The sequence below is a fragment of the Cyanistes caeruleus genome, chromosome 8 (genome assembly GCF_971803275.1).
Source record: "Cyanistes caeruleus chromosome 8, bCyaCae1.hap1.1, whole genome shotgun sequence".
NCBI lineage: Eukaryota > Metazoa > Chordata > Aves > Passeriformes > Paridae > Cyanistes > Cyanistes caeruleus.
The window spans coordinates 29988856-30012970 of NC_141708.1; the positions used below are offsets into that span (position 1 = coordinate 29988856).

The following is a 24115-nucleotide window of genomic DNA, read 5'->3' on the forward strand; positions in this document are numbered from 1 at the left end:
TGGGATTGTTTAGCCTGGAGAAAAGGAGACCCAGAGGTGACCTTACCACTCTCTACAGCTTCCTGAAAGGTGGCTGTAGTCAGGTGGGGGTCGGTCTCTTTCTCCAGGCAGCAACTGACAGAATGAGAGGACACAGTCTCAAACTGCATCAAGGGAAATATAGGTTGGATGTTAGGAAAAAGTTTTTCATGGATAGAGTGATAAAGTATTGGAATGGTCTGCCTGGGGTGATGGTGGAGTCACCATCCCTGGATGTGTTTAAAAAAAGACTGGATGTGGCACTTGGTGCCATAGTCTAGTTGTGTTAGGGCATGGGTTGGACTTGATGATCTTGGAGGTCTCTTCCAACCTAGTCATTCTGTTGTTGAATTCTGTTGTTAATTAATTAATCCATCCATCCATTAATTGTTTTCCTTTTAGAAGCAGCCTTGTGCTGAAGGGAAGCTTATGCACCTCACCAGCTAGAGCTCAGTTTGGCACTGCAACTTTAGAACTTACTGAGCTGCTCAAGTAAAGTGTTCTTTTCACCCAGTTACAAAATTACTATAATAAATGCAGAAGGAATTGATAGACATTTTAATTTTGGTAGAAGAGTCTATGAAACAAACTGGGATTGACAATTGCAAGGCAAGACAGTGCAGCTGAGTGATTAAATGAAAGCTGTGCTGCAGCTAAAGCTGCTGCAGTTTGCTTTAAGAGATCATGGGAATACAAAATGATCATCTCTTCATATAACCATTAGCAAATGGTTAAACTGTAATCATTCCATATAGGTATTCTATACTCACCAAAAAAAAAGTTTGTGGGACATGAAAATAAATTGCTTTTTATGAGGAAAGAACAATCTTTCAAGATTTTTATATCAAGATAGTTTTCTAAATGTTTTTTATGTATCCCCCCGGAGGAAGAAAATTTATAATAACTAATGAAGTCTCTTTTATTCTGCTAGTTATTTTTGTAAATACTGTGCTATTTCTTCACATTTCTATAAACTTCTTGCAAAATAGTTACAAAAAGATATTATTAATAATATACACTGTTTCACCTAAAGGGTTTTTCCGGGCTCTTGTCCAGTGTTAGGTAGATATAGGAATACTTGCAGAAGAAAGTAGTTTCAAACACAGCCTCTTCCCAGCCCTTAGTAATTACAGGGTTTTTAATAGGCATATATGGGAAGCCTTTTAGTCTGTCAAAGTTTCACTTTACGTCTCTGTCTGGACACTAATTCAGAGTGGCAGTTAAAAAATTGTATTCTTTTATTTACTTAAATTTTGGCATCACTGCTGTCTTGCAGCACTTGCAGCTTGATGATATGCCACGAGTTTTCTTTCCAAGCTTTAAAGTTTGTGTATTTTCTTTTGCTAAGAAGGAAAGGGTCAGCAAGTGTTCATCACAAGCCTTTTTATGTCACTGAATATAAAAGTGGTTCCAAAATACAAATATCATTGATTTTTTTCACCCTAAAGGGAAATGGTCCCAGTCTCTTCCATCTCTATTTGGATTATATTTTTCATTTTCTAATTAGTGTCTATTTCAAAATCCCACATGTATTTTGATGATATCTTGCTTGAGCTGGGTGCCCAGACCTGAACATACACTAGTCACTCAGGGGTGCTCTTGATATAAAAGAACAGAATACATTCATTAATATTGCCTCCATTTTAGGTATTCATTCTGCATTAGCAAAAACCAAATAAAAATATTTCTATAACAGTGTGGCCAGAATGGTGTATGCCTAAATAAAGATGTAACTTAAGCAAGGGAAGATCTCAGTGCTGTTATGGTAAGCTTAATATCTCACAAATTTCTCAATAGCAGGAAAAATTGTTTTAACTGCATGGCTGGCATGAGTGATCTGCTTTGTCCTCACAGCATTTGTTTTTCAGATGGCAGTAGCTGCTTTACTTACTTTGCTTTGGAGTGGTCATTACTCTTCAGTCCAACGTCTGTACAAAAGGGTTGAGAGCTTTTGAAATAAACGGAGAGAAATTTAACTGACCTTCTAATGACTTGGATGGATCAGCTGGAGTGTCAGTTGCTGAAGCACTGAGTAACAGATTCTTAGCCTGTACATTTGGCTTGTAGTAAAATAGAGAGCCTGTGGCAACTTTGTCTTTCTTCTGAATCCAGACCTAGGGACTGGATGTAGAGGATGAGAAAGCTCTTCTCATTGCTGTAGCTTTATCACATAGCATGGGCCACCTGACATGGGGCAGACCAGTTCTTCAGGCATGGAAGAAATTTTGCTCAAAATTAGTAGTCTCAAATTTTATTAACTAAATGGAAAGCCTTTTAAGGACAGATCTTAATAGTGGTATTCAACACGTGACTTTAGGTCAAATTGGATTTAATACACCATGCCTTTACTATATCAAGATTTTTCTATTATTTTAATAAGAGTTCATTTGTGTGTCCAATAATGCATCACATTTTATTCATGACCTCATTAGAAAGATTCTTAAATATTTTCTTGATCATTATCCTAAAGAAGGATAAAGGTCTGCTGTCTTGGGAACACCTCAGGTTTAACCCAGCCCATGCAATAGCCACTTGAGCCTACAGCTTGATGTACACTTTTCCATTCATTCATTTTAAATAATTCTATAATTTCTTGGCAAGTAAAGTTAGTAATTTTCAAGCATTAATATGTAACCTGCTAATTACATTTTTCATAAGGAAAAGCCAGAACACATGAGCCTTCAGCTACTCTACAGCTTACGAGAATGATTAATACAAACTTCAGCAACAACTCGTTTACTTGCTTTTTTCTACATTTCCCTTGGCAGTGCAAATTCTGTCAATTACACCTGGAAAAAAAAAAGAAAAAAAGAAAAAGGAGAAAGGAAAAATAATTTACTTTGGCTCCATCTGTCTCATGTTGAAGCATTACAGCATTCACAGAATTTACAGAATGACTAGGTTGGAAGAGACCTCCAAGATCATCAAGTCCAACCCATGCCCTAACACAACTAGACTATGGCACCAAGTGCCACATCCAGTCTTTTTTTAAACACATCCAGGGATGGTGACTCCACCATCACCCCAGGCAGACCATTCCAATACTTTATCACTCTATCCATGAAAAACTTTTTCCTAACATCCAACCTATATTTCCCTTGATGCAGTTTGAGACTGTGTCCTCTCATTCTGTCAGTTGCTGCCTGGAGAAAGAGACCGACCCCCACCTGACTACAGCCACCTTTCAGGAAGCTGTAGAGAGTGGTAAGGTCACCTCTGGGTCTCCTTTTCTCCAGGCTAAACAATCCCAGCTCCCTCAGCCATTCCTCACAGGGTTTGTGTTCCAAGCTCCTCACCAGCCCTGTTGCCCTCCTCTGGACACACTCAGATGTCTCAAAGTCTTTCCTAAACTGAGGGGCCCAGAACTGGACCCAGAACTCAAGGTACAGCCTCACCAGTGCCAGATACAGGGGAAGATTGACCTCCCTGCCCCTGCTGGTCACATTATTCCTGATCCAGACCAAGATGCCGTTGGCTTTTTGGCCACCAGGGCACACTGCTGGCTCATGTTCAGCCAGCTGTCACCAGTACCCCCAGTTCCTTTCTGCCTGGGCACTGTCCAGCCACACCGTCCCCAGCCTACAGCACTGCAGGGGGTTACTGTGGCCAAAATGCAGGACTTGGCACTTGGACTTGTTAAACTTTATCCTATGGACACTGTCCATCCATCCAACAGGTCCAGGTCTCTCTGCACAGCCCTCCTACCTCCCAATGGATTAACACACACTCCCAGCTTAGTGTCGCCTGCAAATTCACTAATGAAAGACTCAATACCCTCATCCATGTCACCAATAAAAATATTCAACAGGACTGGCCCCAGCACAGACCCCTGAGGGACACCACTGGTGACTGGCCACCAGCTGGATGCAGCACCATTCACCAGCACTTTCTGGGCTTGGCCTCCAGCCAGTTCTTAACCCAGCAAAGAGTGTTCCTGTCCAAACCATGAGCTGCCAGCTTTTCCAGGAGCGTGCTGTGGGAGACAGTGTCAAAGGCCTTGCTGAAGTCCAGGTACACAACATCCACAGCCTTTCCTGCATCCACCAGGTGGGTCACTTGGTCATGAAAGGAGATCAGGTTGGTCAAACACAACCTACCCCTCCTAAATCCATGCTAGCTGGGTCTGATACCCTGGCCATCCTGTAAGTGCTGCATGATGACACTCAGTAGAAACTGTTCCATTACCTTACCAGGTACTGAGGTCAGGCTGACTGGCCTAGAATCAATGAATGATATATTATTAATCATTATTAATTATAAATTTATATAATTAACTACAATTAACTAGTTATTAATAATTAACATTAATTAATGAATATCAGTGGCTCATTTATGAAGCCACCTTACAAAGCAGAAAACAAGATGTAAATCTGTTTCATGCCACATTTTCCTGCATGACTATGAGAGAAAAATGATGCAACCTGAAATTGGATGTTTCATTTTGGCACATTTGTGGAAAAAAGGTGCATCTCAGATAACTGAAATTTCTTAGTTTACCTACTCAGACAGGGTGCTGTCTGTTGGATTCTCTGGATGGCAGACAGCATTGATTTAACTGAAAGCCAGTTAAATGGCTTTTCCTCCAGGTCAGGAAAGGCTGATACTATTTGCTATTGTCAGTGTGAGCCTACAGGGGTACCTTCATGGCAGGCCCCAGGGAAAAGTAGCTATCCCTGAGCTCTCTCATTTTACAGCAGCCATCATACATGGTTTATACACTGGACTAAAGCTTAATGTAGTTCCAGATTGAAGAAAATTACACCAAAAACCTTTTATTCCAGAAACATTTTTATTTTACTTGCATATTTTAACAGAAATACAATATGCTAGCAACAAAATAAGAGGATTTCTGTTCTAAAATTTCTCAACACATTAGTGCCCAAATTTCCACTTTCCTATTATGGCAGTTTGCATTAATTAAAAATCCACTGAATACTGTGGCAGTATTTCCAAATACATACAAGCCATCATAAAATAACTATTAGTATTATTACCATGGGAAAATAAAAATCACAATCCTAATAAAAATGTAAGCATTTGAAGGTAATACCTTTAAAACCACAGAAGGTACCATCTACCACTCCAAGACCAAGTAAACAGCTGAAGTCATTAGGTAAATATAAAAAGTTAATAAATTAAGTCTTTGTTCAGTCAATATTTCAGAAGTTCATGTTCTGTGAAATTTATATTCAAGTTTGAACTAGCAATTACGTTCAAGTTGAACTTCTTATAAGAAAAGTTCAGGCTGACTCCTGTCTCTGCCCCACTTCAAGACTGCATCCAATCACTTAATTCTGGTTTTAAGCAGCATTAATTCATCCCAGCAGAGAACAAACAGGTACAGTTTTCAGAGCAGGCCCGACACATTCCTCAGAAAAGCCTCTAATCCCATGCATAGCTCAGCAGGTGCTACCAACATCCTCCCTGTGCTACACCGGATTGTTTAAGCCATTCATCCTGGGAGATGTGTTTCTCAATGGACTTCCCTGCCAGGTGATAGTATTCCAACTTGCCTACACAAATGAGAACACAAGGGAGTGGGACACAAAGGGCTGGGAGAAGCCACAGGCCTTCTGCTGTCCTCCAAGCCTTATCCCAGCAGGAGGCTGCCAAATGACTTTCGGGTTTTGATTACTGATATTTTGTGTCATGCAATTAAAGCATCCTCATGATCAAATGCACCTGCTACGATGGTGAAACATTACATTCTCATCTACTGCCAGGGAACAGCAGTTCCTTGAGGGGCACTGACTTTATTGTATAGCTGAGCTCTGCGTTTCCTGGTAGCTGCAGATTTTATTGGCTAAACTAACTTGCTTCACAGAAGATGCAAAGGCAATAATAGCAATACAGAAGGCAGGAACAGGCAGGGAAGAAAAGAAAGATGAAGTAACAGTAAGTACTAATACCTGAAATCAACAATCAACTCATTCTTCAGAATAGGGATTATATAGTTCTGAAGCAGATGAACAGAATAATTAATGGCCTTGTTTGCTTAGTGGTGGTCATTGCAATATCATGAGCTGGCTCACATGAGTCTAAATTAAGGATCAATATAAAATATTGACACAGCTTCACAGAGAATAGGTATTGAACATCAGGTTATATTTTACTCTTTGATATATTAAGCTTGGCTTCCAAAGACACCCGCACTGTTACCCACAAGAACCCCAAGTAACTTTCTGAAAACAAGATGAACATGTAATTTTCTTTAAAATATCATAGTAATAATTTCAAGATACAGTATTAATAGGGATTCAGGATTAATAGGGATTCAGCAAGAAATATAGCTGTTTGCCACCTTACTCAAAGTAGGTAAAGGCTCTGGGATAAAAGGGACAGAAATCAATGGCCTGTCTGTTTGCTTTTCCCCACCCCTTACCTACACGTCACTGCTGTAATAACTGTAATTGATTGAAAAATCAATGATATATATAATGCATGATATATATGATAAACTGTAAAAATCATTTGCAATAAATTTGCAAAGGAAATGCAGACTGCTGGAGTAGTAAAGAATGAGGACAGGTTACTTACACAGAGCAATCTGGATCACTTCATGAGCAGTATTTTAATGCTGGCAAAATACAACGTGTATTTCCAAGAAAATATAAGGTAAGATAATAAGAGGATGATGTACCACATTCTTGAGAAAGACTCTGAAGAGGACTTGGCCCATAAAAGTCAGCATCTAAGGCAGTGCTTCCACCAATAAAAAGATAATGTGATTTTTAAGGAAAGTGAGCAAGATATTAATCAGAGTAAAAGGATCGCATTATGGCTCTATATAGTCCTGATGGATCACTATTGACATGTGTCATCTAATTCAGATGTCACCCTTACAAATATTTCTATATATGAGAATTACAGAGAAGAATGTGAAGATTAATTAGTCTTGGATAACATTCACTGCCATAGGAAAGTTAAGGAATTCAGTACATCTCATCAGAGAAAAGGTTAAAGGGGACATAATCATGGTTTATAACTACACACAGGCAATTAGAAAAGCTGATACTACAGAGATCAATATAAGCAATCAAAGGCATAAAAAGACCAAAATAACCTAAGGTGGAGCTAGAAATGCAAATAGAAAATCAAGTGAAAAATGTACCTAGGGTAATTAAGTATTGCAACAGGAGGTATGAATGAATTCTCATCACTTGAAGACTTCAAATTAATATTAAACGCCTTGCAAAAATATGTTTGTTCAGTTCAAAACAAAGCCACTGAATTTAATAGAGAAACTGCTTGTTGAAGTTCAATGGCCTGCTGAATTTAAAAATAAATCCTTATTATGGTGCCTCGTATATATGCCTCATATATTTATGAGTTGTTTTTTTTTAACTATAACTACAAAATGAAAGGGGGTTACCAATAAAAGGTGTTTTTTTTCTTTCTGAGCACAGAAACATTTAGGGCTAGATTTAAAGCTAAATAAACTGCAGTTGCATTTTGGAAAATATGATTCCCCCCATGCCCAAATTTTTCCCATTTCTTGCTCAGAGTTGTACAGTCCACTTAGTTCACTGTCTGATTTACATAATCATGTAGTTTTTCTTCAGTTTTTCTGTTCCTATTTATAAGCTCTTCATCCAAAACCATCCACTTAAGTAAGATTTATTGTAAGAATGATTATGGTTGTTTCACAGGGAAAATGGAATGTGATTAAACAAAGAATGAACAAGGACATTCTAGAACAAAGGGCTCTAATCCTGCAAAAGGATTTGTAAATGAAACTTGCCTTGAAACCCCATCCCAAATGAACTACTGAGGGAATTCAGCAAATACCTTTACAACTGTGCAGCCAAGAGCTTAGCAGAAGACAAAAAAATTAGATAAAATCAACCAACCATGCCCACAGTGTCTTCTGGAGAAATGGTAAAGCTCCCAAAGTCATCCACATGTTGGGAAAAAAATAATAAAAATGAACTATATGTATACAGTTGCTTATATGACCCTCTCAACACAGGTCTGAGCACCAAGACTCCAGAGGGAGAACTGCAAGCAGACCTTTGTCTTTGGTTAAGTTCCAGCATCTGAGACAAATGCATCAACCAAGGAAACTGTTGGGTATTTAAACTGTGGATCTGAGAGCATACAGCTTTTCCTTATGCAGTAGATGTACTGGAGGTGCCACAGGAACCCTAACAACCCATACTTCTTACAGAAGTGGTGAACTGTGATGAAAGAATATCGAAGTTCAGTATCGTCACCTGAAGTGCTTCTTGTCTGCTATTGCAGAAAGAACAAGTGGTGAAAAACCCATTTACTTACCAGTAACACTGCCTGTTTACAAACCAGTTCACTACCAGGAACAGCTGAGAGGCTCCATAAAGGAGGAGCTGTGTTACAGAGCCAGGTTTGTCAGGAGCCAGGTTTGTCAGGAAAAGCAACCGTAAGATGAGCACATGTGCATACCCAGCAACTGCTTTTAAACCCTTGTCTTAGCCCAAAATAAACAGCAGTGATGGATCACATCTTTTCTCAAAGACCCTGGTACATTCCAGTAGCACATGAACCAGCAGGAACTTGGGAAATCTCACACTAAATTGATAGAACTGCCTCAGAAATTCATATGGTGTTACAGAGCCATTCAGAACAGCACAAAAGCTTTTCATACTTGATTACCATATAAGCAGTGTTTCCTAAACAGCAAGGGAGAGAGTAGATGCAGCAAGCATGAAGGCCAAGAAAATCAGCTTTGCAAGATCTGTGCTGAAATATGTGTGAATTCCCACTTAAGTAGTCTGAGGAGCTGTGGCTGGGCTAGGCTGAGGGACTGGTAGGAGGCACTGGTAACATCCCTGCTGTGGGGACAACTGAGGTTACCCTGAACACTGTGGTTTTTTTTCAAGAGGAAAGTACTGAACTATTGTTTTCAGAAATAGCACTGTTACTCCAGACAGAGACACCCCCCCACCCCACTCCCCCCCGCAATTATTTAGATGAGCACTAGTAAATACAGCTGAGACTGCAGCTAGCAGTAATGCCCTGGATTACAGGAAACATTTGAGTTATATGCAAAAATCTACTTTTAATGAAGAGTATTAGGAGAATGCTGAGAAACTTTAAATTCCAAAGACTCCTTTAAGCTAAATATGATGCCTATGGATGCATCCAGGACCTGGGGCCTAGTATTTCTGTGATGCCCTTCTGTCTAGGGGTTGGTACTGGTTTGGTTTCAGACTTGGTCTTGCTCAGCAGAGAAATGGGATTCCCCAGGCCAGCTAAAACACTTTTTCCAGAAGGACCAATTTTGCGAGGAGGAGCAATAGGGGTTTGCAGCTGCTGCATTTTTGTAGATAACACTGACTCAAAGGAAGAGCTACTGGCAGATGTATGGTCAGGCTTCCTCCAGTTTTCCTTGTCCAGTTGCTCTGTGCTCACCTGTGCTTTTGCACTGTATAGTGACTTATCAGAGGGTGGAGATGAAGCTCTTTTCTTTCCTCTGCTGCCATTAGGACTTGTAGTATATCTTTTGGGGTCCAGATGCATGTTTTTCTCAACAGTCATCTCATGAGATCCATCGAAGAGTGATGCCCATAGGGCAGATGAAGACTCTTTTTCCTGGCCAAGCAGGAACTCACCATCACTCTCTTCAATTTTCCTTTGTATGATATCAGCTAAGCCCTCATGTTTTACTGGAGAATCAATGCCTGTAATTTTAAGGGACAGCAATTAACCCAGACTGAAACACCACCAGTGATTTAGTTATTACTACTCAGAATACAAAGATGTATTAACTATCTCACCAAGTCTGTACTACTAGGAGTATTAACGGATGAAATGAAAAATAATACATTTTCTATCCGAGAACTGAGGTGGCAGGAGGGAATTAATTTTGTGAAGGCTGGCATTGAGGCAGCAGGGTAGGCGCTGGTATTTCTTTCCAAGTAAAAGAAAAAAGAGTGTCTTTACTGGGAAACCTGTATGTATTAGTTATTAAACACATTTTGTTGTATAGTGCTTTGAAAATTTTGTTTCACAGGAGGCCCATGAAAGTCTATGACTAAATATTCTTATGCTGCCAGTGTGTAGAAAATGTGACATTTTTACATAGATCATTTTTCTCTAGGTGCCTTAAGACTGCCTTGCTCCGTTTCTTATTCTTACTGAGTTTTCTATGTATACTGCAGTAGTACCAGCCTCAAACAGCAGCAGTATCTGATTTTCAATAGAATCACGGAACAGTTTAGGTTGGAAAAGACCTTTAAAGGTCCTTGAGTCCGAATGTTACCCCAGCACTGCCAAGTCCACCACCAACCCATGTCCCTGAGCACCACATCTGCATGTCTTTCAAATACCTCCAAAATAGTGCTCCTACCACTGCCTTGGGCAGCCTGTGCCACTGCTTGACAACCCTTTCTGTGAAGAAATTCCTCCTAATATCTGATCTAAACCTCCCTCAGGACAACTGTTTCCTCTTGTCCTACCACTTGTTACGTGAGAAAAGAGACTGAACTCCCCTGGCTGCGCCCTTCTTTCAGGGAGCTGTAGAGAGCCACAAGGTCCCCCCCCAGCCTCCTTTTCTCCAGGCTAAACACCCCCAGCTCCCTCAGTCACTCCTCATTACATGTGTGCTCCAGAACCTTCCCCAGCTTCATTATCCTTCTCTGGACATGCTCCAGCCACTCAATGTCTTTCTTGTCATGAGAAAGTCAGAACTGAACACAGGATTTGAGGTGCCTCAAGTGCTCATCAGTGCTGAGTACAGGCTACTACAAATACTATATATAAGCCATGAAAAAAAATGGTGTATTGAGAGTGAAACAGAGTTTGTGTTCTGCTCCTCACTGAGGTACATGTGTATCAGTGGAATTATGCTACCATGTTACCTTTGTAAAGCTTCTGTGTGGTTCATTTAATGCATTTCTGCTCTGCATTCACAACTTAGACAAAACTTGGCTGTTCAGTGCTCTGATGCATGGTAGCTCAATGACCCACATGGCATTTTGAGCATCATCACAGCTCCATCCCAAGCAGCAAGCAGTCAAGCATTTAGTCATACAGTGTTTCTCAGTCAATACTGCATTGGATCCAGTAAAACAAAGTGACCTACTTTTTCTAGTCTGCAAATATTTCTGTAACAAAACCATTAAAAAAAAAAACTGCTGCATACCATTTTTCTCTGCAAAACACAAGTCGCAGATACACTCTAGCTAGATTTTCCAAGCATATTTTTCAGCAACATTATCAAAGACCAAAAAACTAGGTAAGTTATGCTAGGTAAGCCTTAAACAGCTGTAAGAACAGCAGATTGATTTCATGGAATTGGTTTGTGAGCTGGACTATTTTACCTTTACATTTTTTGAGCTGTATACTACTCTTACCATGAGTATTTCTAGGGACAGTTTTTGAGTGTGTTCAGGGGCAGATTGCAGATTTTTTAGCTAAAGGTATAAAAATGTATTCATTATTTGCACAATTACAAATTCAGATTTAATACAAACTCCTTGGTATGCAATTATGTTGCTCTTTCATTGTCTGAATTTTCCTTGAAAAACTCAGTGTTTCAACACCAACGCCAGAAGCCATATGAATTCAGACAACGTTGTTTCTGTTACTCTGCAACTTGAAAAGGCAAATCCTACTTACTCATATCATGGTAGACAGAGGTCGCTTCCTTTGTCAAGAACAAAGGTGGTTTCCGTGGTGACATAATCTCAATTTTCATAAGTTCCTCACAACAATGTTTCCACTGGCCTGAGAGAGAAAAGAGAACAATGACTGGAACTTAAACACTTCAGCCTGGAAAAAAATGGAAGTTATTAGATTGTGTCAGGAAACTATCTCCCAAAGTAATGCTAAACTGTGAGCATTTACTTTTGTTTCGCAGGAATGCTCAGGATGTGTTTGTATTTTCACCTCTGTATTCATTCTCTTAGCACAACGGTCATAAGATCCTAGCTGGAATTTAAGCATCCTAGCATTACTGTTATACTGTGATGGCTAAAGATTACAATTTGCCTTCAAATCCCTAAACAGTATAAATCCAAGGGGGGAAAAAAAAAAAATAAGGTTCAGGAAGCTTCATCAAGTTATCAGGAACAACCTTCAACATACTGCAAGCTGTATGTTATACAGCTATGTTACAATGTTATGGCAAAGGAACATTCTGTTTTTAATAGAGGATAACTTGCCTTTTATCCCTTAGCAGACAAGGAAACCTCTTTTTCTATAATTGATTTTGACCTTAAGGAAAACAAGACACAGTAAAATTACTTTGTTCATACCAATCATTCCAAGTTTTCTGAGCACATTAATTTTAAGAGAATTTTAGAACCAGGGAAGAAAAATACATTTAAATGCCAAGTGACCCATTTTTTCTGAATCCAAGGAAAATGTCTCAAAAAATCTGTGGGTAGTGTTCTATGTATAATGAATAAGAATAGATCTTTTACCCTACTCTACAGATAATTTCAAGAGGATGCCCTAGTTTTTGCTTGGTGTATTTCTTTAATTGATAGTGCTTTTTCTCACTGTAAATCAGAGCTAGGAATGGCTGGAAATACAACTACAATACTGAGTTTCCACAAGCTCAATTCAATTATTTTATTGATGTTATCTCTGACTAATGACTGATATTTTCATAATTCACCTGGTTTTGTTTTCTAACCTGATAAAAATGCCTATCAGGAAGCAACGCTACTTTGTCAATGGCAGCATAAAAGCTGACAGTCTCTACTCTCAGTAAATCTGTGACTCAAGCAGAAAGCAAAGAAAAAAGACACAGGCAAATTAATCTATGTGGTTTTTATAATAAGGATTTGGTGATAAACAAGGAACACAATACACTACTTCAAAAATGTTTAACACCAATAAATGAGTTCCCTCTCCCATGTAAGATCAGGGTTGTTCCAGAGGTTTGCCAAAGGATTGGGGTAACACTTTGTCACCTGTTACAAAGGCTGAGGTACAGCTTTTACCAGGTCCAGGTAAGCAGAATCTTATTTGCCTGACTGGATGTAGTGTGGCTGGGTGAGTATATTCCCGTGTGATGAGGGCTACCAAAAACTTTGAACTACAACACAATCAAGCAATCACTGTTATAACAAATTGTAATTTAATTTATCTATAATACTGCTGAGCAAGGAAACCCCAAGTTTACTTCCAAGAGCTGTCTGAATCCATATCCTAGCCAAGGCCCTACTTGATTCCAGCATCCTCACCACTTGTCACTAAGACTTCCATACTACGGTTTCATACAGGATCTCACCAAACTAACACATCACTGGTGGGATGCCCAGGCAGAGGTAGACTCTTCCCACTACAGTGGGAAAGAGGAAGAGACAGTGAGAATTTATCAGTCTATAATAACATTATCTAGAACACTGCTAAGAGAACAAGTTTTTTTGAGATTGATGGACATATTCTGCCTGTGAATCCTGCAAGAACACATGGACTTTGGTTTAGTCAAATATTTGCCTTCCAACGACTTAGACCACCACCCAGTATTATCCCAGAGAATATATTTCTTTTCGTTCTTGCAAACAAAGGCTTATGAGGCAATTCCAATTCAAATTGCTCAAAGATGCCTTTGATGTTACATAAGCCCCATTCAGAGGGCACACTGCCAGCACTGGCTGCTTACTTACTCAGATCATAAAAGTGCTGCCAGAAAGCCTCCATCCATTTGTGAAGTTCATTCCTACTGTCAGTAGCAAAATGCTGTGTCACACCCTCTCCAGACACAGGGTTGATAACAGAGAAGTTATTAGCTCTTCTCTTGGAGTCCTTATCGACAGCTTGAATCCTGGTTTCCTACAAACAATAAATTGTGATAATGATTTATTGCTTCACACTGGCATCAACTTATGTCCAATGACAGTGCAAGGAAGGTAGAATTTTGCTTTTTGTCTACTTCAGATTAATACCCAATTAAAAAAAATATATGAGCGGACAAGTTCAAGTGATTATAAAAATGTTTTCTCATAAAACTATTAAAATGGCATAAAACATGAAAAATAAGGGAATAAAGCACAATTATCACAGCTCAGAATGCATTGTAATTCAGTGTTTCCTCTTCCTCTATCTTCACCAGATCATCTCATACTGCTCCCTCTTCTCCACAGCAGTTTAGCGAATAAGCTGCAATAACAGCAAACAGTTCCTTTTCTCCAAATAGTTCAGATGGACAACCACATTATTACAGCTACTACATACACCTCCTACTGCACTTCCATGGGCCATTATTTACCCACTACATTGTAAACTTGTATCCATTTCATGTTCATCTTAGTGCAATAGGACATTAAGGGTAATTACAATAGTGACAGGAAAATCAAAAATAAACTTACCTAGGCCATCTTTAAAGGGGCATTTGTAGTAGTAACCCATACAGTTCTACTAGAACAAGATTTTGCTCTAATAGAAAAAAACCCAAACTATTTCCCATTTAAAAACAGACATTTTAGTTTTAACTTCATTATGGAGAGCTACAGAGAAATAATTAAATGTGTAGATATATATCCAAGAAGCATAACAGGTCTACAAAATCTCTTCAGCTAGAGTTAGAAAAGATCTCAGATTACACAGCAGCACTGTTAGAGCCAAGGTTTCTCCTGTTCAGGGACATAGTTCAATTGCTCTAGACTAGATCCAGTGGTATTTCCAGACTATTTCCTTTCTTTGTTATGGCATTACTGCAATTAAAAAAAACACACTTATCCCTAACTCAGTGATATGTGTATGTGTGTGTGTGTATGTGTGCGTAAAATGCTGGAAATTTTAAGTCTAGCTAAAACACAACTAAAAGTTCCAGAACACAACTGGTCAACATTGCTGCTCATCACAACATGATGAGCAAATTAAAAAATTAACATAGCTTTATTTATAGCAGTAAAGCAGAAGTCCTAGAACATGCAACTTTACCTGACTGAACAAGCAACAGCCCATTACAACACTGCTCCTCAGAAGATTTCTGGCATACACAGAAGAGCAGAGTAATGAGTTTTGGTGCCAGGGCACCAGCCAGCTCCCTGCAGCTGGCCAGCTCTGAAGACTGGAAGGGCATGAGGACACCTAACACACAGCAAGACCATGCACTGCCCGCCTGCCACACAAGTGTATTCCTGGCATGAGCAGTATCCAGGATATGAAGGAAGCCAACAATCACAGCCAGGGCAGTGTTCAAACATCTGTGTGGATAGACAGTGAATATGACCACAAAGGTGGTTCCTCAAAATACAGTGGGGACAGAACAACCAGTTCCCTTTTATACAATTCAACCAAATGTCAAACATCTGCTAAAGACATTAAATATACACCTACAGAAATTAAACTTATGCATGGGATCCCATGGGGATAAGCCTAGTTCTGATACTCAGAAAAACAGAAGTTATTCTACAGACCATTCCCCAGATTTTAAATGCATTACTGAAGTAACCATTTGAAATACCAACAACTGCTTGTTGCGTATCTGATGGATATGCTCATTTAAATTCTTCTGTCTAAAAATAGGAGATGAAGTAATTCATCCATCAGTGCTCTATATCCCATTAACTCAGGTAACCATAGATACCAGCAAAAAAATGAAATCAAATAGATTAACATTTGACAGGTAAGAACGTCAAGCATACCATACATACAAGTTTAGTTAATGATTTAATTGCTACATCATAATAATACCACAACTGTGGTATTATTCAAAGGAGATAAATCCTCAAGCAATAATCTATACCTTATGCTGAATATTTCAGCAGACATACAAGATACCATTACAGCAATGGGCTGATGAATTTGTCAAGCTTGGGTGAATTACATGACATGCCCAGTTCCACTTAATAAAACCAAAACCCAAACCCACAAAAAGCCATTAAAAACAAAATAAAACAAAAAAAAACAAGCAGAAAAACCACTCAAAAAAAACTAGCAAAAAGTGTTTTAAATTACCATGTTGTGATAATATCTTTCCCTGTCTTATAAAAAACTGAACCAGTTCTGCTGTAGCAGTTGTAAAAACCAGAACAATTGGTGGATGGCAATAGGAAAACAATTGAATCTTGAACTCAAGTGACTCCTCTGGGGAAGCTGAAGCCACTTTCATCTTCTTTATGTAAAAGACTGTTTCTTTGAAAATGGGGAAAGACTAGTAGGGAAAAATATATCGCATTTGTAAATACCAACCTTATTCTCCCCACAATATTCTCCCATTTTTTCCCAATATTCCTCCCCACAAATAAAATCTCTTTGCCTGATAATACCTCCCTGGAAAGCTCATATTTTAAGCCAAGAGATAGAACTTTTTTTATTGCTGAGGTATAACATTTTCCTGATAAGCCAGTCCTGATAAGCCAGACACACTAAGAAGCGCTAGTTATAAAGACCATTTTAAGGCATTAAAACAAATTACAGTTCTTAAAAACATTGAATAACCTTGAGACCCAGTTCTGTGTATCTATTTTAAGATTAAACAAATCAAATCACATATAACAAGCTCCCTTCACGTTTTTTAGTACAAAAAAATAAACCAAACTGAAAATCAGTACAACACTGGAAACAAGTATAATCTGTAGATGCATTGGTTTCTGTTGTAATATTAATAATTTCCATGAAGTTTGTTTTAGGCAAGCAGGAAAAATGGCATTATAGCTTTCAAACACATTAATGTAGAAGACCAAATTCAGTCTGTCAGATATTATTTTTGTCCCTTCTGTGTTTTGTGAGCTTGTACTAATGTGACATCCTCATGAGCACTGGCTGGTCAGTACAATGAGTGAGTATGACATGGATAAGCAATATTAGGATATCTGTGCCGTTGATCTTGGGAGCAATACAGCAGCTGAAAACATGGAAAAAGAGATAGCAAGATATGACGAGTAAGCATTTTGTGAAGCATGAGAGGGCCAATAAAGCAGCTTTCAAAGTGCTCAATTTGAGCATGTGTGCTACAAAGATCTGGATGTTCTACCTGCTTTCCCCACCTGCATCTACCACCTCTTTCATGCAACTGCAAGACTAAACTGAGCAATGGAATATGAGATACCAGACATTTGGAGGTACTTTTTCAATATATTTTCACAGCTAGAAGGCTTTTCTAAGCCAACTAGTGGGACAAAGTCGTTACTACAGGGAATATAGATATTTTTAGGGCTTATCTTGTTCCCCCATGCTGGAGTTCCACAACACATACAGTGATTATTGCTCATGTTGTTGGCTCCCTAAAAGCTCACACAGTCCAGAACTGACATCCATATTCCTCTGCTCAAGCCCAAGGATGAACTCCCTGGTTCCCTAGAAATAGCACGGTTCCCTTGAAGTTGTGCTGCTGCAACCATCGCCACATTTTCCAACAAAGTCCTGTAGCTGACCTAGCCAGAACAGCTGTACTGCCAAGGACTGTCGTTCAAGTTAATTCCAGATTTATTTTGGCCCTCTGCTCCTGCTGCACTGGTCAGCAGTGCTCCCATGAACCCTGAGCCTGTGGCTACAAACACTTGCCCCTCACCCTGCTCCTCTCAGGGATCAGCATGAACACAGAAAGAGCCTGGGCCTACTGACTGCAGGGCCAAGGGACAAAAACTGCCTGGACAAAATATGCCAGGAAGAAAATCATGGGACTACAGTAATTTGAAGCAAGATCCCAGAATTCCTTAAGCTTCAGACACCCATGGCACAAAAAAAAGTTTTATAATCTATGAACCAAACACAGTAGGTTATGTATTCCAACCACTGAGCAACTAATGTGAACTGCTGGCACATGCACCAATATGCTAAGTTTTCGTGTGTAGGCAAGGCCTTTATTTTTCATGTCAAACTAAAAAAAACTTGAAAAAAGAACAGGAACTGGCCCATAAAGGATATTTCTTCAAATTGGATTCCAGTAAATTTTCTTTGCTACAGAAAATATAATTTCTCTTTTCCTACTTAGTTGTGCAATATAATATGTTATAATCACATTTAGCTGGAACAATAACAGTAACACCTGCATAATAGGAGCTGCAGAACCATTCTTTCTCAACAGCAGTAGGAGTGAAGTCATCTAAAGTTGAAGTAATGACTTTGCTGGTCTTAATGGCTTCTTCAAGTCTCAATTCAAAGGGAGTGGGAAATACACCTATCAGTGTGAACTTTTTCCAGAAAATTTCTCATAAATCCAAATTATTTCATTACTTCTCAGAGAGTATCTTTAAATTACATGTAAAGGATTGGCTTCACGTTACGAATGAAAATGCCACATATGCAACCCAAAGAGATTTTAGTTAGAATGTCTAGAGTTGATGCTCAGTCTCAACTTTCACTTCGAAATTGCTGTTTCTGTAACAACATGTAGCAGACAAACCCATATGATTAGTCTGCTTTCATTTAATCCGTAAGAGAATTTTCAAAAGAATTTTTCTTTTTATTCAAAAGAATAAAAAAATACCTGCAGGCATTAAGTTATTTTCAAGAGAAATTGTTTAAGTAGTAAAGGATCCAAATATGTTTTCAATTGTATTTTTTTGTTTGCTTTAATTTCAGTTGAAGAAGGATTCACAGTCATTCGCCATCAGCCTGACATTTTTGTAAAATGGTTTAAGATACCCAAATCATGTACCTTTTACATGTTAGCTTTAAGGATACTCTGCAAACATAAGGACAGTCTCTTAGCAAAGACTTATCAAGCTAGATTTTAGGTTCTAAATGCATTGGTTACTCATAGGAGCAAAATACCTTAGCACAATATGGTTATTTTAAAACTAAAAGCAATATTAGGGTTTAGACTTAAACAGAGAAGTCCAAGGAAAGATAAGAGCCAGCCTGACAGATAATTAAAAAAAATATTCCTGTCATGTTTTAGAATGATTTAGTCATTCTATAATTTACTAAAATTTATCATTTCTTAACTGATACTGTGAACAGCTGGAAAATAGAATTATAGCAGAGGCTGACTAGTGAAATTGAAAGTGACTAAAGAAGTAAACCTACTTAAATATGTATCACAGTATAAATATTTATTTAATGTAAATGTATGAACAGTTGGAAGAAAAAATAGCATGAGAAAAAAAGGTGATTTTATTTAAGGAATCAGTTTAAATCCTAGCAATTAAAAAAGACATCCTAACACCAACAGGTCACATTTTTACGACCCATTTAAATGTTTGGGTTCTACAGCAGTCTCAGTCTGAATGAGAATGTAGTAATCTCTCCCAGGAACACTCAAGCCACCAAAAGCTGATTTTCCTGCTGTAAGAAGCATTCTTTTTCACCCCATGCCCCCACATGTTCCCAATCATAGCCTATACCAAACAAGCATTTGTGCAGCCATGTAATGAGCTGGATAAGAGAACTGATTAAAGGGAAACACAGTTGAAGCCAAGACTCCTCTTGCCCCCCAGATGACCTAACTTTAACGCCCGTAAGTTGCCCTGTGCCTGCCTGGCATGACACGGCGCAGCAGCTGAACAAGCAGCTGGGCTCCGGAATGCTTCTCAGAATTGGTGCTGGCACTGAGAGCTCACAGCAGCACAGCAGCAGAATCCAGAGTGGCCTGTGCTTAACACAGCTTCCAAATGTGTCTATTTACTTATGTAAGATGAACCCAGCTATGGTGATAGCAAATAACATTTTATTCTTCCGCCCATCCTTATAGGATATTAACCCTTGATGCCTACACCAAAACCAGTTTTTGAAAGCATTTGTTCTCTCTAATGTTTGCCATTCTAGAAGGTCCTTCCAATAACACTGCTAATTTAATTACTTCAGATTAATTACTGTTTCTTTGGCCAAATAGTAAGCAACATTTTAAATTTACATTTTAAACTCAGACATGAACAACAGCAATAATGTAATCCTAGACAACGGAGCTTCCAAAGTTATTGTGCTCTGGACAAAACCAGCATTAAGAAAAGCAGCTTATTTTGAGGCACTAAAATATTTTGAAAAATTTTCCATTTCTCCTTCTAATTAAGACTGTAGCCAAATAACACATAACAACAAAAAAACATGTTGGAATTCCACCTTGCTGAGGACAAAAGTCTACCAGAGCATTGCTAGTGGACTTAAAGCAATATATTCCCAAGGGCTGTCTTATAGAACTGTCATATAAAAGGTATTACTTTTCCTATAGAAAAACACCCTTCTATCCACATCTAAGGAATATTATGTTCCTGCTGGGGGACTGCAAATTTCACTGAAGTGCATCCCACCCTTATTTTACCTTATTCTACCCATAAAGCACTCTGCATACCAGCAGCTTAGAGCCCTAATGACTGCATATATTTCTTAAACCAAAAAGAACATCCCCCAAAATAATAAAACAAATTTGAATACCCCAACAAAAATCGCATACAACCAATTTTACCTTGTTGATGGAAACTGTCAGTGCTGGCTCCACTTTAGCCTCAGCGTCTTCTGGTGAGTAATAACAAAGGAGTTTGCCACCTCTCAGTATGCAATACAGCCTCCTCCAGCTCGTTACACTTCCTACCATTTGCTAAAGGGAAGAAGTAGTCAGAAATTGCCAAACATAAACCTAAAACAAAATCATATTGCAAGGTATACACATATCAGCCCTGAGTGATCAAAACTTAGCCACACCAAATTCATTCCTACAACAAAGACCTCCTGTTACAGAACATTTCAGTCATTGATTCCTGAAATGTTCTCAGTACTTTAAATGTCTTCTGGTGTTTTGCAGTTTTTGCAGACTTGCCATGTGACACTAACAGTACAGAATCTGCTGGTTCACACAGAATGATTTCTGAAATTTCGATCTGGTGTCTACAGTAAAAAAAGCACCTTTATTACCTACAGCAATTGCACAGTAATAAAAAGAGTGTTTCACTTTGGAAATACACAGTACATTCAACAAATGTTAAGCAAAGACAATTGTTAAGAATTTCCATTTTCTCAAATGAATTTTCTGAACAGCTTTCATAAAACCATAACAGTTTCACAACCAGTTTAAAGCCTGTAATTCAGCACTCCTGACAAATGACCCAGACCCTCTGGCCCTCCACTATCACCTTCTCATATGCCGAGTTGTGCAACAAACCAACATAGAGAAGAGAGTTCAAATGAACCATTTCTGAAAGGATGACTTTAAATATGGCTTAGTTCACCAGCCTGATTTGCCAAGCTGTGATAAGAACTCTTGTGTCAGCACAACAAGGGTACGTACAAAGATGAGAGCCACAGGATTATTGGGACTGATGCCATCAAATACCACTGCAAACCAACTCTGAAACAAGAGTTTTACTTGACCTTTACTAACAGCCTACATCATTCATTCCAAGGAAACACTGATTTCTCCATGCTCAGCCACTGAAGGCACCTTTTGTGAATATAGCTGTGAGAGAGTTTCCCCCTTGCTCTAGGTAGAACAGGTAAAAAACAATTCTCAATACACCACTTCAGGTAAAAGCAAATGTTCTAACAATTGACTTAGTGACAACAATTAACAGCCCAGGATGCAAATACAAGCAAGGTCTTCTTACCTGCTGATTTAGAAATCCTGCCATCATATCCTTGGCCATGCAGGAGGGCTGGACAACTAAACGGCAACACATGTTTCCATACAGGGGTAGCCAAAAAGAGGATTCCTCTGGAGGAAAGAAAAAGGCAAAAGACAGACAAACACTCAGTTCTGAACAATTGCCTTAAACATATAGTTTTAGCTTTCTACATCTGTTTTTACATAAAGATCATGAGTGTAAATAAGCATATTTTCATATTTTAAAAAAAGACATTTAATCCTGTAGGATTAGATTAGAAATTATTTTTAGTCTTCAGGAAGTGTTTTTTAATTGAAAAAAAATAGTAAATTCCAAAATAATTTCAAGTAAAAATAGCAATAGTGTTCTGCTAAAAAGAGTTGCTCTTACATAAAATGTAGCTCATTCCAGAGCTAGAAACTGAAAGGTAAGTACACTGGCACTCTCATCTAGTATGATCCCTGAGCCCATTCCATTGTTGCACACAGCTCCATTTATACATGAGCACTTCGCTTCCGATTGTTTTAATAAGCCTTGGAATTTGTATCTACTTTTGCCTTCAGCACTAGAAGAGCATTTAGGGTTCCAAGGAGTTTCTAATGAATTCGAATCGCTCAGCTCTGCTATGCAATAGCAATATATGCAATAATATGCAATAGGCTCTCTCTTCTGTAATTAGAAGTAGGTAATGCACTGTTCCATTAATGTGACTCTGTCTTTGGTCAAGGTTTAGAAATGCTTTAGAATAATATCCATCTATGTCCTTTCTCACCAGACTAAATTATGTAGATTAATGTCAGAAAAAGGAACTTCAAGAAGAAAGGATATGAAGTACTAATAAAGAAAGGCTTACAAATATTAAGGGTACTCAGAAGTATTCAGCCAACACTTCAAGAAATTAATGCTCCATAAATCTTCAAATTTGTACTTATTCAGAATTACTGAAACATAAAGAAGGGAACTCCCTTTGAGGTCAAGTTCATCCCAGTAAATGATTTAAGTTCCCAGAAGCAACAGTGAAAGTCCCATGCCTTAAGCTAACAATTGGAGGATGGCTTATGGGAGTAGCTATCCTTGCAGAAAATAATGGACAAAGTACCAAAAAGTGAAAATACCACCATCAGTTGCAGTATAATCAGTCCCCTACAGCGTCAGCATCCAGGCTGACTGCTCCCAACTTGTGCTGTCCCAGAGCTGAAGGAGCAGCCAGCACAGACTGCAAGCATATACACTTACATCCCGTGTTAAATCTGGGCCTCAAACAACGTTGCCAAACCAAAGCAATTTTTCTTCTTTCCTTATGACTACAGAGGAACAAGCTGTTGTTCCTTCTGATACTCTTCCTTGGTTGTGAGGAAGGGGAAATAATTTGTATATAACTACAACTCACATAAGATGAAGATGCAAATGACAGAAAAACTCCCAAAATAATAAAATTTTCATCTGGATTGAAATTTTACTCAAAGTTTACTCAGCTGTGTACAGATGCCTGGTTTAGAGCCATTAAATATTTTCTTAAAGTTGTTCTATATTGAGTATCAAGAAAAATAACCTCTTTAGGATCTTTAGTTTACAAGAGTTTCATGCAAATAGTTACTGGATTTTTATTTCCTTAAATTGATACCATATGTACTTACCATTTCCTGTAATGGTAAGGTTGTGGGTCCTGAAATTGTCCTCAGCACTTTCCAGCCCCAAAGTGGTGAATGCTAGCAAACTGAAGTTTGCTCCACTAAATGTGAAAGAAAAGGTAAATTTCTGCTTCACATTGCTCAAGCAGTAATTAAAGGGAGTCTAGACACACTTGAGAGACCACATTTGGGTAGAAGGAAACATCAAGGTGCACAGCAGAAACTGTCAGTGACCACAGATGGTCATCTCCAACCTCTTCCCACACAAGTCCTGTATTTCTGGTTCTTCTTGTAAACAAACACATGTTCCATGGTCTGTTCATCTCCTTCCTAGATCCTTGTCTCCTGTCTCCATGTGTGTACCTCCAGTTCCTTCCACCCCACAACTTCCAGGCCAATGTCATCATTCATTACAACTCTTTGTGTTGCTTTCTGGGACCTGCGGGCCAGGAGACTTCTCATGTGGTCACTGCTTTGTGCTTCCTGAAGAGCCAGCAGCAGCCAAACACAGGCATTAAGGCTGTGCTACCCAAACACTCTGCAACCCGTGGATGCTCAAAGCATCCTCCTCTAGTCAAGAAACCAAGTAACTTTCAATAGTTTTACAGCTTTTATTCCTAGGCCTAAAGCAATTAGATTTAGTAATAGGTTCAAAAATTCTTAAAGTTAATAGAAAACTGCTGACAAACTTTATCTGAAAATACAGGTTAAAAATTAAAAGGCATTATATTGCTTCTCCATGTTGCTCCACTCTTTGCTTTGCCTATGCAGACTAGACTTTATAAACCAGTTGTTTAGATATGTATTTTTAATAGGATCCAATAGATTGATGATTCACAGGCAGAAATCTGTACAAAAATCCTATGGTTTTGTAGCAGAAAGGATTTTTTTTCACTTGGACTTACAGGTTTCAGAATCTTTTATCTTAGTTTTGTATTTTGCCTAGGGGAAAAAAAAAGTACTGCTCTTAAAATTCAGCACAGTGCAATTGTGGAATGCAATTCTTGGAATAAACTGGTATAAATTCAGTACATTTAACCTTTTCTTTAAAAT

General features: G+C 38.6%; 1 protein-coding gene across 6 annotated transcripts in view; it reads right to left on the bottom strand.

The window, feature by feature from the left end:
- Window positions 1-555: 555 nt before the first annotated feature.
- Window positions 556-24115, bottom strand: part of RTKN2 (rhotekin 2) — a 58687-nt gene continuing 35127 nt past the window's right edge. For 5 of the 6 annotated variants that reach the window (XM_086899792.1, XM_086899793.1, XM_023930216.2 and 2 more), the window contains 6 exons: window positions 23069-23163; window positions 21435-21541; window positions 20300-20431; window positions 13614-13779; window positions 11614-11721; window positions 4789-9674 (listed from right to left, as the gene is read on the bottom strand). In XM_086899792.1, the coding sequence (XP_086755918.1) occupies window positions 9124-9674; window positions 11614-11721; window positions 13614-13779; window positions 20300-20431; window positions 21435-21541; window positions 23069-23163 (1159 nt within the window). In that variant the 3' untranslated portion in view covers window positions 4789-9123. Of the gene's footprint in view, window positions 2808-4788; window positions 9675-11613; window positions 11722-13613; window positions 13780-20299; window positions 20432-21434; window positions 21542-23068; window positions 23164-24115 lie in introns of those variants that run through there. The other variant, XM_086899794.1, reaches the window with a different exon arrangement.